This window comes from Monopterus albus, unplaced genomic scaffold (assembly GCF_001952655.1).
Source record: "Monopterus albus unplaced genomic scaffold, M_albus_1.0 scaffold16.1, whole genome shotgun sequence".
Classification (NCBI taxonomy): Eukaryota; Metazoa; Chordata; class Actinopteri; order Synbranchiformes; family Synbranchidae; genus Monopterus; species Monopterus albus.
In genome coordinates, this window is record NW_018127896.1 from 1,448,208 (window position 1) to 1,461,036 (window position 12,829).

The 12,829-nt window shown below is 42.4% G+C and overlaps 1 protein-coding gene across 1 annotated transcript in view; it reads left to right on the forward strand.

Annotated features, from left to right (window-relative positions):
* Nucleotides 1-1,384: 1,384 nt before the first annotated feature.
* Nucleotides 1,385-12,829, forward strand: part of LOC109955736 (SH3 domain-binding protein 4-A-like) — an 18,006-nt gene continuing 6,561 nt past the window's right edge. Inside the window, exons 1-3 of the mRNA XM_020592151.1 lie at nt 1,385-1,570; nt 7,302-7,470; nt 8,030-10,371. Of these exons, the coding sequence (XP_020447807.1) occupies nt 7,347-7,470; nt 8,030-10,371 (2,466 nt within the window). The 5' untranslated portion in view covers nt 1,385-1,570; nt 7,302-7,346. The remainder of the gene's footprint in view (nt 1,571-7,301; nt 7,471-8,029; nt 10,372-12,829) is intronic.

Genomic DNA, 12,829 nt, shown 5'->3' on the forward strand with positions numbered 1-12,829 from the left:
TTCTGACCTACAGTCAACAGGGAGTCGTTTGAATGAAACAGTGACTCTGAACATGTTACATCTGATGCACAGTCATAAAATCTGATGTTTTCAGCTGCTGCAGAGTCCTATCGCTAACAAGTTTTTAGTAAAAAATAATAGACCTGTATGACAGATTTTCTCTCATGTCCTTGTCTCCTTCAGAGCAGCATCCTGGCTCCTCCAGACCAGAATGGCGTCTAAGTCACCTGAGGAGCGAGGAGACAAGAAACAAGGTAATGAAAAGCACACAGTGACTGACATCTCCAAATGTGGCCGTTAGGAGCATTTTTTGGAACCTGGTTCTGGTCCAGATCTATTGCTTCAGTTGCTTTTTTCACACACTCATGGACCGATCCAGAGACGTGTAAAAGGCCCCAACTTTGCCCACAAGACTTATAGATTGAGCAACCACGTGTTTTGCAGTCCCTTTGTGTCTTTTTGTGGTTGGCTTCTGTTGATTTGCTTTGTTATTGGTCATTTTGTGTTAATTTTCACTTGTTTTGCATCTTTTTTGTCCTTTGGCATATTTTTGTAGTCTACTTCCTGTCTTTAGGGATTTTCCTCTTTCTTTTTTGTGTTTTGGAACATCTTTGATGTGTTGCATCATTTTTTTCATGTTTTTTGGCTTTATGTAAGATTTTTCTAATCATTTGACAACAGTCCCTTCACAATTCTTTGGCCTAAGGGCCTCCTGACCACTTGGGTCCTTGGGCTTGTTGCTGGTAAACCACAAGGTGGTCCACACCAGTGGTGGAAGAAATACTTGGATTATTCTTTACTTAAGCAAAAGTTGCCATACCAACATGTAAAAATACTCAGTTATAAGTAAAAGTCCTTCATCGAGGCATTCAGGGTGTCACTTAACTAACAGTTCAAAAGTATTAGCATCAAAATATACTTGAAGTATCAAAAGCAAAAGTAGTCACTATGCAGAATGGCACATTTCAAATGAATTATATTATTGGATTGTAATAGTTGATGCATGATTTTATTTATCAGTTTATTATTTCAGCTGCTAATAGTGGAGCTAATCTTATCTACTTTATTTAGTTGTATATAGTTGGGTAGGTTGTGAATTTCCCACTGGGGATCAGTCTATTGATTAACCTGTATTGTGTCCTGTGTGATTCATCTGATTCTGAAAATGAACTAAGCCGATCAAATATTTGTGGTGCAGTAAAAAATACAAGATTTGCCTCTGATATAGTGAAGTAGCAGGAAGTGGAAATACTCACGTAAAATACAGATGCCATTAAACTATACTTATGTACATGCGTGTGGCCCCGCCCCTCCCCGTGACGTCACACGCCCCCAGCCTCACAGCGGCTCTCCTCTGGTCCTCCGGTAGATCGGAGGAGAGACGCACGGAGTGAGTAGCGTTAGTTCATCTGTCTCCGCCATTCAAAACTTCTGGGCCTGGAAACAAGTGTATTGTCTTTTATTTCCCGTCTCTTTTATCTTGAAGAGATATGACGCGAGAAAATGAAGAAGAAGAAGTGACGGCGGGTTTGTGTTCCCACTGAGCGTTCGGGCTTCCAGCCAGAGAGAGGTCGGTTCATATTACACTCCAATTTAGACTTTATTACTTCTGATTATCTTATAAGCAAATGCCTCCCAGTGGCTTCATCGTTAATTCACCAAAGCAATGTGTGGAGAGAAATTCGGTTTTATTCAAATAAAAAATACAGTTGTTGTTCTGTAGTAATCTCTCATTATGTTGTCATGGGTTTTGGGCTGCTCTACAGTGTCTACACAGTTTATAGTGACATTGTTGTGACTTTTTAAAGTAGTTTTAATTGCTTAAGAAATGTAATCATCTTTTAAATTTGAATGTTTTTATATCTTATGAGTTTGTGGTGCTTAACAGTGAGGCTTATTGTTTTCCTACGGTTTGATTGTTATAGTATCCCTCTTATATTTATTATGTATAAATAATATTATGTCTTTCTCTTGTATTATTTTATCTGTCGGCTGTGGATATATAAATTAGAATAAAGTCCTCGTTTGCAGGTGAAATGTTAACAGCATTTGGAGGAAAATGACTGGACACGATAAGCAGGCAATTGGCGTGTAGTTTCACCTGTGCACACGCGGCTATGCGTGTGCACGCGTGCGTCTCCAGCCAATGCGACCATCTGATAAGCAGAAAATCCGCTCCCTCTGTGAGGTGGTTTGGAACACAGTTACCTGGCAGGCTGTGGATGGGGCCTGGTTCACCGTCGGTGTTGTCAACACACTCCGGGTCTAAGAGGAACGTGCTTTGTTCCAAGAGAGAGACTTGTCCTGTTTTTCTTTCATTCTGCTCCTCTTCTTCCTCTCATCTGCTGATTCCTTGTTTTTTTTTTTGCTCTTCGTCTTGCCTCCTACTTGTCTTCAGCTCTACTCCTCTATCTCCTGCCAGCTCGGTCTTCCTTCTCTTTCTTCATCTTCCTCCTCATCCTTCCATCTTCTTCTTGCCATTCCTCTTGTTCTTCTTAATCTTGTTGCGACTTTTATATCCTCTCCACTCTTCTGTTTCTTTTTGCTCCTCACCTCCTCCTCTTATTTCCACTTCATTGTGAATGCCTCCTCTTCCTCCCCTTTCCCTCAACCTCTTTCTCCTCCCACTCATCTTTACTCTCTCCTCATTTCTCCTTTACCTCACTGTTCTTCTTTTTCTCCTTTTCCATCTGCTTTGTTCCTCATCCTTCCGCTCTATCATCCATATGGTCTTGTCACCTCCCTTTTCTTTCTCTCCTTTCCCCCTTTCCTCCTCTCACCTTCTTTTTTCTTCTCATCTCATTTACTTCTTTGCTCTTGAAATTTCCTCCCTTTTGCCTCTTCATCTCCTCTGCTTCCCTTTTCTTCCCCTTCCTTCCTCCTCTTCACCTTCTTCTTATTCCTCACAACTTTTTCTTCACCCTGATTGTTACCTCCACTCTTATCTTTCTCTCCCATTTTGACTTAATTCTTCCTTCACTTCACTCCTCAGGGGATCCCATTTTGACTTAATTCTTCCTTCACTCCTTCACTTCACTCCTCAGGGGAAATGACACTGAATTACACTAATTATCTGGAAACAAACCTTAAACCAAGTCTTCATCCTAAAAGTGAATGAAACTCGTTTTTAGTCCCCAAAGGAGTCACCACACTATGACTGTCTGAACACATGTATCGCCCCACAACATGAGGAACACAATTATACACAAACACACACACACACACACACACACACCATGGTCTTTAACTACAAAATCCCAAATCCTGGGGCAAATCCTGAAAATGAGCACGTCATCATTTTCCAGTTCCACATGAAGGTGCGTTCCATTTTGTAATTAATGACCACTCAGCACACACACACACACACACACACACAATAGATTTAAGTGTAAAGATCTGAATCACCACACTGTTCTGTACACACTCACATAAACAAACTCAACATCTTGCTCTGACATTTTAGTTTTGCACCCTGTGTGATGCAGCAATAGACCAAACTCATTAGGAAATGTAACACGCTGATTACAGTAATTATCTTGAACTCCCAGTGGATTTTGAAGCCTGAACAGCAGGTGATGAGCTTCAGTGGAAGGCGGTCTTACACGCTCGTACAGTTTTCATCTACTGCTGTTTAATGTTTGTGTCTTGTGTGGAGCTTTTACATTTCAAAAGGAAGGGGAGGAGATGTATTTATGCAACACTATGAATGTCTTCCTGAAAAGACTAAAAATTGCAGAATAGAGGAAGAGAAATATAAAATCTGGTGGATAACTGAAGCTGAGAACTAAAAACAAATGAAAATAAAATATGTCCTCACTATCTAATAACTGTAAAAATGAAACATAAACGTCCCTTTAAATGGGTGACAGGTTATTAGCACACAACCGTGATGATTTAACAACACAGCCTTGACTTGTGTTCTTACTTCATTAATCAACCTAATTACACGATGAATTAAAATATGCAGAATTCCTTTCATAGAATTATAAATGCTGGTTAATGTGACAATTAGCTGCTTTTACATTTTCCCTGAATTTTTTATATTAGCAGGCTTTAATCGTGAAATTACAGAAGAATCTTTTATCATGTCATCTGTTCATGATTTGCTGCTTGGCTTTTTCCTCTGAACAAACAGATATGACAGGTCAATTATTGCATTTGAAACACTTGATAACTAAACTGTCTGCTGCCCTGAAGTTGACCTGGGGACGTGCTAAAAATACCACTGGCTCTTGCAGAGCACAGACCTCTCTTCTTAACTGAGGTGGAATCGGCACTGAGACTCAACATTTGCAGGTTCATTTATGTGGACATTCATCCTGGGGAGGGGCTGTAACATTCTACAAATGAATTCCTCCAGTGATGAACTACAGTGGTTGGAACAGAGTGGCACGGCTAACTAATGTACTTCATGTCAAGTGGAAGGGTATTTATTTGTTTTCTGCAGGCCAGTTATCAGCAGGACTGCAGGGTAAAATGTGAACATGTAAAAAAGCTGCAGCAGGACAGTAAGAAAGACCTGTAATCTGCTCTCTGTGTGCATATGCGGTTGGAAATTATTATATCAATATTCATCCAGGAATTAGGCTTGTCCAACTCTCTATTAATTAACTTTCCACTCCCCATTGTCCTCTTCTTCCACTCTGTCTGCCTCACTGCAAGGAGTTAATAAAGCCGAGTATTTCACCCACAAAGTGGGTAAAACATCTCCTTGTTTCCAGTTTTGAAGAAGGCAGTTCTCTGCAGATCCCCCATAGGCTCTTTCTTGGCGTTTCCTCTCCCTCTGTAATTGAAACTTTTCTGCTATAACATGAAGTATAGCAAAAGTAAGTTAACTTCTCAAATTGCTGAACAGTAGCCTGTACAGCTTGTGTCATTATTTATTTATTTAACCAGTATTTTACCAGGGGAAATACCAACCTCTTTCACGAGGGTGCCCCAGCCAAGACAGCAGCATCACAAGTTCCAGGCAAGACAAAAACATACAATGTAAAAACCAATAATAATGCACAAAATCTACAAAAACAAAGTGGCTATAAAATTCTGCCAATGATACCAGTTTTTAAACTTGGAATATGCACTCTGTGACATAAGTCTACATAGAAAGAGATGGTCAGACGACACCTGAGTACAGGACACAGTGATGGGTGACAAATCTTACCGCACCCTGACAGACAGAATCCAGTCTATGATGATACTGTGCTGGTGCCTTCATATATAACAAGTCACCATAGTCACGTTAGCAGCAACCTTCTATAATAGAGCCCTAACTTCAGTCTGAGCTCCAGGTTTTCAACATGTTGCTTGACAGTGAGACACTGATCCAGACTCCAAGATATTTCTAACGTGTAACAACATCACTTTGTCAGAACAATATCGTATGGTTTCTTCCCTGCATTAGAAAATAACAGGCAGTCCAGATGTAGACTGGGAAGAATCGTGTCTCTTATTTTCAACCTTGTTTCACTTTTATGTTTGTATAATAGCTTGTGTCATTTTCTCCTCAAATCCCAACAAGCGTTCTCAGCCTCCAGGAGGCTCAGCATGAGCCTGCCAGTGGAATCCAGTTTGCTCTGACTGAACCTCCTGCTGCGTTTCCCCTCGTAGAGAACAGCAGCTTCCAATCCCCCTTGTTTTCTTTGTTCCTCTGTGTCAGATACACCTCCTGCTGCATTTAGCGGTGGATCATCTTATTGAAACGGGGACAGTGTCTTTGCCTGCCTGCGTGTTATTGATCTACGGCTGCCCGCTGGAGGAGGGGCTGTTATCGATGGGTGACACACTCCCTGATGATGGGAGAGGGTGCAGGAAAATGAAATGTCACCTCGGAGTTTTCGGCGCGAGCTCACAGACGAACAGATGCAACCATTAAATTTTCTTTTCACTGTATGCTGTGAATGTAGGGATTTCACTGAAGTTCCCCAGAGGAACTGCTCAGAAACAGTTCCACTTATTAGGGTTTTTCATTTTGAAGCATGAGACACAAAAATATGCTGACTTACCTGATTTTAAAAATGCAGAGGAGAGCTGCAGGGTTCACTTCTGTAGTGCAAGAATGGTTCATAGAAGAACAATGAAAAAGTAAAGCAACACTATGTGTTGGCTTTTAGTTTGTGTGTTACTGTACACAATAAGTGGAGCAAGGTATCGGGACTCCTCTGGATAAGCCAAGAAGTTTAAAAGCAAATCTGTGGGGGAGGTTTTCATTTTTTTGAGAAAGTATGGTGATAGTGGGAGAGGGGGGACTTTGTACTGTAACCTGTTTTTGTAATCACAGGGGACCAGAGAAGCCAGATTTTCCCATCTAGCTGGAGAAAAGGTGATTTCTTGGTCATGTGTTTGCATAAGCAGAGTTTTAATGGGCGATTTACGTGTGAGCATGTGCTGGACAGACTTCAGATGGAAAAAGTAACTGTACATATCTGTACAGTTTTAAATGTGAGAGAAGTAGGACCATTCACAGTACTGCAAATACTTTGTCATGTTTTTGTTCATTTTGATGTGTTGAGTTAATTTATTCTTTTTTTTTTTGGAGGCCATCCTGACCAAGTGTTCAGAGCCAGATCAGCTGTATGAGAAGACAAAAGGCTCAGTTTTCCAGCCTGATTTGCTGTGTTTTTTCTCAACTTTGACTGAAACAAAAGATGTGGTGACACAGTAAAGTGGTGTTGCAAACACCTGCATGTGTGTTTAATATAAAAAACACTGAGCTGAAATTTGTCTCCAAACATTAAAGCTCTAATGAAGACACTCACTGAGACGCAGTTTTTCCAGTATGATTAAAAAGGTGTCATTAGTGTGCAAATGCAAATGTTCCCACTGTCGCTGCTCATCACATCCTACAGGAACAGCACTATTTCCTGTGAGTGAACAACATTTTACTGCAAAACACTTTCTTGCAGATTCTTTAATCAGATTACAGTCTTCCGCTGACTGTGTGTTTTCATACACAACTTGAATCACAGCTCAGTTCTGACAAGCGAGTTAGTTGATACAGTAAGATCACTGCAGCCAGAAGAGGGAGAGATGCTTGGTTCTCATGTGAAAATGGGGCTGATCCCTGTAGAGGATGATTACTGGAGCTCATTTCTTTCCCCAGCACATCCTTTGCTTTGTTAACCTTATTTTCTGCTGCTGTGTCTTTGAACTTTGCTGCTAGTAACTGTGTTACCGATCCAGAAAATTAAGCTTCTTTCTCCAGCCTTGCATTTGGAATTTGCACCAGATCCAAGCATCAACTTAAAGCTTGAATGCCGATATGTTTAAAACTCACTGAAATCCTGTGTTTGTTTCCCATCCAGATGAAAAGCTGCCAATGAGCGCACATGCTACGATAAGTACCCTCCATGGCTGCCCATCGAATCATCCGAGTGACGAGCGGTAACCACATCCTCCCTCGCTGTAAGTCTGAGGGGACGCTCATCGACCTCAGTGAAGGGGTGACTGGAGCCAGTCTCAATGATGTCAAAGGTCAGTGCTTCACTGCTGCTGCTGCTGCTGGTACAACATTTGAAGATGCTTCTTATATATGGATCAATATGTGAGTGCTGTTTTATTTGATATGTCCCCAACTCCCATTTTTAATAGTTGATTTACTTTTAGCTGTTGTATTTATTTTATTTTTGCAAATATGCTCCTTGCACTGAAAAGGATGACCATCCAATCTGTTGTACTTGTGCAATAGCAATAAAGGCATTTGTATGAAAAATTATGTTCTGCAAGGTACAAGGTTCAGTTGTGTCATTTATGATTAATAAGGTTTTAATTACTCTGGGTGGTCGTGGTGTTTATTCGAGATCAAGGATTTGTTTTCAAATTCCCTCTGACATGTTTAAACCGAACCACTGAACTATCTTTGCCCCATCACCTCATTAGCTCAACTGCTCCATCAGATCTGTGTCTGACTCTGACACAGTCAACTGCAGTATTTTGAGTAATCAGACAATGACTGAGTAAATGCACTCTTCTAAAGTAGAGCCAAACACGAATAGAAGACTATCATTAATAGTCTGTGTTCTGTTTTGTTCAGTGCCTTCTCCCAGTGCCTTAAGGCTGGGCACCTCCTCCTCCTATGGTGCTGCACAGGAAGTAGTTGCCATAAAGGATTACTGCCCCAGCAGCTTCACCACACTGAAATTCTCCAAAGGCGATCACCTCTATGTACTAGACACATCAGGTGGAGAGTGGTGGTACGCCCACAACAACATGGAAATGGGATACATCCCGGCCGCCTACGTACAGCCCGTCAACTTCAGAAATTCTTCACTTAGTGACAGTGGGATGATTGACAGTCTTGGGGAGGGATATGAAGATGGGTCAAAGGAGTTTGGAGGTCTGGGGGAGTGGACAGGGATGTCCCTTAAGCCCAGTAACCGTCCCTTCTCTGTGAATCCTTTTATTTGCTCATTAGACCAGAGTTGCAGAGATACAGGGGTAAGGAACTCAGCAGATCTTATTCTCTTTGACGCTCTAGCATCTCCATCTTCTTGCTCCAACTTTAACACTAGTACAGTCATGACCAGTGGATTTAGCAGCTGCCACTTTAACAATCCAAACCCCACCAGCCCCACCCAAGAGGTTGCCCCACATCGCCACCGGGATAATCAATTTTTCAGGAGTAAACGTTCCCACAGTCTGTCAGAGCTGTCCGTTCTGCAGGCTCAGTCCAATCCAGCCCTACCTTCTTCAGGATTTTTCACCGGTCTTAAGGCTCCTACCCCAGAGCAGTTTCAGAGCAGGGAGGACTTCAGGACTGCTTGGCTTAACCACAGGAAAGTAGCCAGGTCCTGCCATGACCTTGACTCCCTGGGGCAGAGTCCCGGGTGGGGGCAGACACAGCCGGTGGAGACCAACGTTGTGTGCAGGTTGGACAATAATGGAGGTGTTATTCAGCTCCCAGACACTCACATCAGTGTGCACGTCCCTGAAGGCCACGTTAGCCATGGAGACCACCAGCAGATCTCAGTGAAAGCCTTACTGGACCCTCCTCTGGAGCTCAATAGTGACCACTGCTCTACTGTCAGCCCTGTGGTGGAGATCAAGCTCAGTAACATGGAGACCAAGTCCTTCATCACACTGGAGATGAAGGTATCAGTAACAGTCAAGAAGGAGAGTTGTCACACTGTAGAGGTGCTGTGTGTTCGAAGTGATTGCAAAGAAGGGCCTTACACACCAATCCCTAATGCTTACATTTACAAGGACACAGTCCAGGTGCAGTTGGATAGTCTAGAACCTTGTATGTATGTGGCTGTTGTGGTTCAGTCCCAGTGTATCAGCCACAATATGACTGTGTGGGACCACGTGCAGAGGAAAGTAATGCTGGGTGTTTATGGACCCAAGCACATTCACCCTTCCTTTAAGACGGTTGTGGCCATGTTTGGTCATGACTGCGCCCCCAAAACCTTGTTGGTAAGCGAGATGGGTCGGCAGGCCACCTCAACTCCGCCAGTGGCCCTCCAGCTGTGGGGGAAGCACCAGTTTGTGTTAGGATGTCCTCAGGACCTCCAGGTGGGATTGTACTCCAACATGTCCAACTATCAGGTGAAGGCAAGTGAGGGCACCGGGGTGATTCAGGGATTTCAGGTTAAACTGGGGAAGGTCAGCAGGCTCCTGTACATGATCACATCACACAACCCAACCAGCATCTCAGATTTCACTCTCAGGGTCCAGGTCAAGGATGCCCTCGATTGTATCCTCACACAGTTCTGTGTTCAAACTCCACAACCGCCGCCAAAGACTGGAGTGAGGATAACAGGCCAGAGGAGGTTTCTCAAAAAGAAAGAGGTGGATCAGATTGTCCTCTCACCACTGGCTGTCACCTCCAAATACCCAAAGTTTCAGGACCGGTGCATTACCAACCTGAAATTTGGTAAGTTGATCAAAACAGTGATCAGGCAACACAAGAGCACCTATTTGTTGGAGTACACGAAGGGTGATGTCATTGCTTTGCTCAGCGAGGAGAAAATCAAATTGCGAGGCCAGCTGCGGACCAAAGAGTGGTACATTGCATACTATCAGGGGAAGATGGGGCTTGTTCACGCCAAAAACGTTTTGGTTCTGGGTAAGGTCAAGCCCATTTATTGGTGTGGGCCAGACCTAACGACCACCATGTTGCTGGACCAGATCCTGAAGCCTTGCAAATTTCTCACATACATCTACGCAACCGTGAGGACAGTTTTAATGGAGAATGTGGGGAGCTGGAGAGCATTTGCTGATGCCCTGGGATACGGGAATTTGCCGCTGAATTATTTTTGCCGGACTGAGCTGGATAGTGAGCCGGAGAAAGTGGCGTCAGTTCTGGAGAAACTCAAAGAGGAGTGTACGAACGTGGAGAACAAGGAGAGGAAGTCCTTCCAGAGGGAACTCATGGTGGTAAGACCAAAGGAGTGTGTGATGTGTGAGAGCTGATATACTTTTCGTTTTCTCTGTAACTTTATATTTATGTTAAGGTTAGACTGATTCTTACTCTTCATGAAAGTCTTTGCTTTGGCTTTTTTAATCACAGTGAGATTGTGCACTGTATTGGAAGAGATCCTGTGGAGTGACACTGACCTGAATTTCTCTCTAGTCCATCCTGAGACTAGACTAAAACCTGGAGATTTCAACAGCTTGGATTTTGGACATGTAGCTGCTTGAATGTAGATGTCTTTTGGTTAAGAAATGCTGCAAAAGAAAGGGAATGTTAAGGTAGCTAATTATTCAGTTCTCAGTCCTAAAATAATTCATTTATAACGATATTAAATACCAGTTAATTTTCAGATTTCACCAGCTGGAAACAGAATACTATGCATTTTGTTTGATTAATTACAACAGCATAACGTCTGGGGGGGAGAACTCACATAAAGGCTTAACAGTGGGCAACCGCTCCCAAACCATCCAAGTCCCTCACTGTCGGACTGACTAGTGTCTCTGCCCTCCACAGGGTATCTCTCCACCTCAGCATGTTTTTCATTCAAAGAGTGTGTGAGATTTGAGTCCTTATGCTCAGTAGTAAACAACTTGTCTGAGGTGGCTCCCAATGAGAACAGCCATCACATGAAAATGAAAACAATGAAGGGGGTAGGGAGAAAATGCTGTATAGGGAAAGCACAGGAATAAAAGTTAACATTTGAATTTGAGCAGAAACAGCTCTGTCAAGTGGACACAGGCCTCTGTGTGTTGCTCTTCGCTGACACAGACGGCACCCTGGCTTTTATTCCGTTGGCTACCTTCAACTCCTGCTGAGGCGCTTTAATTTACCACATGCACAAAGAGCGCCTTGGTGTTATTATCTCTAAACAAGGCTTCATCCTTGACTCCACTTCATTTTTAAAAATGTTTACTTGAAAATGAAACAAGGACACAGTCAGATGTCCTTCCCTGAGGCCCAGCAATTCACTTCTGAAGCCAGAAACACTTTCATCACCAAGGACAACACAGCAATTTGTCCAGTTGACTTTGCTGCAAAACTCTGTTCACATAGCAGAAAGTTTTACGGCACATTCAAGTGTAAGGCCGATACATGGTTTGTTGAATGGACAAACAGATTTCAAACTCTGGTGTAATGTTCTCACTGAATTAAAAAATGAGTTTATATTCTGTGTTTCAGTCAGGCATTTAGTTGCCAGAAATGGTTTAAAAACTACAAACTAGAACTGTTAACTTGACTTGGACTTGATTTTATTAAATTTTGTTGTTTTATAGAGTTCAGATGGTCTCCGGCATCGCTGCCCTCCATAACAAGTGTCAGGCTTAGATTAGATCATGGTTCAGTGCCACAGAGGTAATTGGTTATTGTAGAAACTGACTTGGTGGAGATAGGGTTAAATTTTGGGGGAATCAAAAATCTATTTAATCTAATTTGGAGATGGATTTTCATCCTGGATTTTATGTCCGGACACACCTTATAAACCATGTGTACGACAGTGGATTGTCATCAGGCTGCAGGAACACGGTCCAGGGAGCCACACAGGCTTGAATCACTAAATCTGCTCCTCAAAGGAAATAAAAGCAGCCAGTCTTAATTCATGAGTCATAATTATTACAAAAAAAAATTCCAACTAACTTCAAAATGCTCAGGTATCTAAGAGGGCATTGTTTATCTGGACAAGACAAAAACCCAAATCCACTCTAATCTGTGAAATGTTTCAAAAAATAATGACAAATTCAAGCATCAAGAGGAAACAATGTGATTCAGTGCGTCCAAGACACACATTCAGGTCGAGCACATCACCAACAAAGACACACACCACCTGCAATTTGCTCTACTGGGAAGGTGTGTTTGGAGAAGATGGGATGAAAAATAAATCTCACCTGAAGGGGACGATCGGAGTTTCAAAAGAAAATTGATGTCATGGTGAGGAAGCCAGAGTGTGAGACTCAAGGTGTCATAGCTTTATTGTCCCTGCTGCCCTGCAATTTGAGTAATGAGAGAGGTGAAAGCAAAGAAGCAGAAGAAATGGGTTTGGTTGATGGGATGTGAGAACTGATACAAGAGGAACAGAAAGATTTGAGACACTTGTATACTGTAGGAGGAGGCAAGGAAAGGACAGAAACAAAAGGCAGGGGCCTCCAATTCAGTGTGTGTCCCTCAAGTCACTTAGGTAACTGGATAATTTACTACTTTATCTATGATTCATAAAGCTGCAGTCATTTCTTTTTATTCTGGTACTGAGCCCTTTCCATGTAGCATTTTGTTAGTTTTTCATTGATCCAGTCAAGTAGTGTGTGATCTTGCTAAGAGAAGTGCTGAAGTTTGTCCAGCAGCAGCAGAGTCCAGAAATCCTTCTTTAGATGGCAGCAATAACAGAAAACAGCCAATCAATTAGCTGATTAATTTATTAGTTAAAAC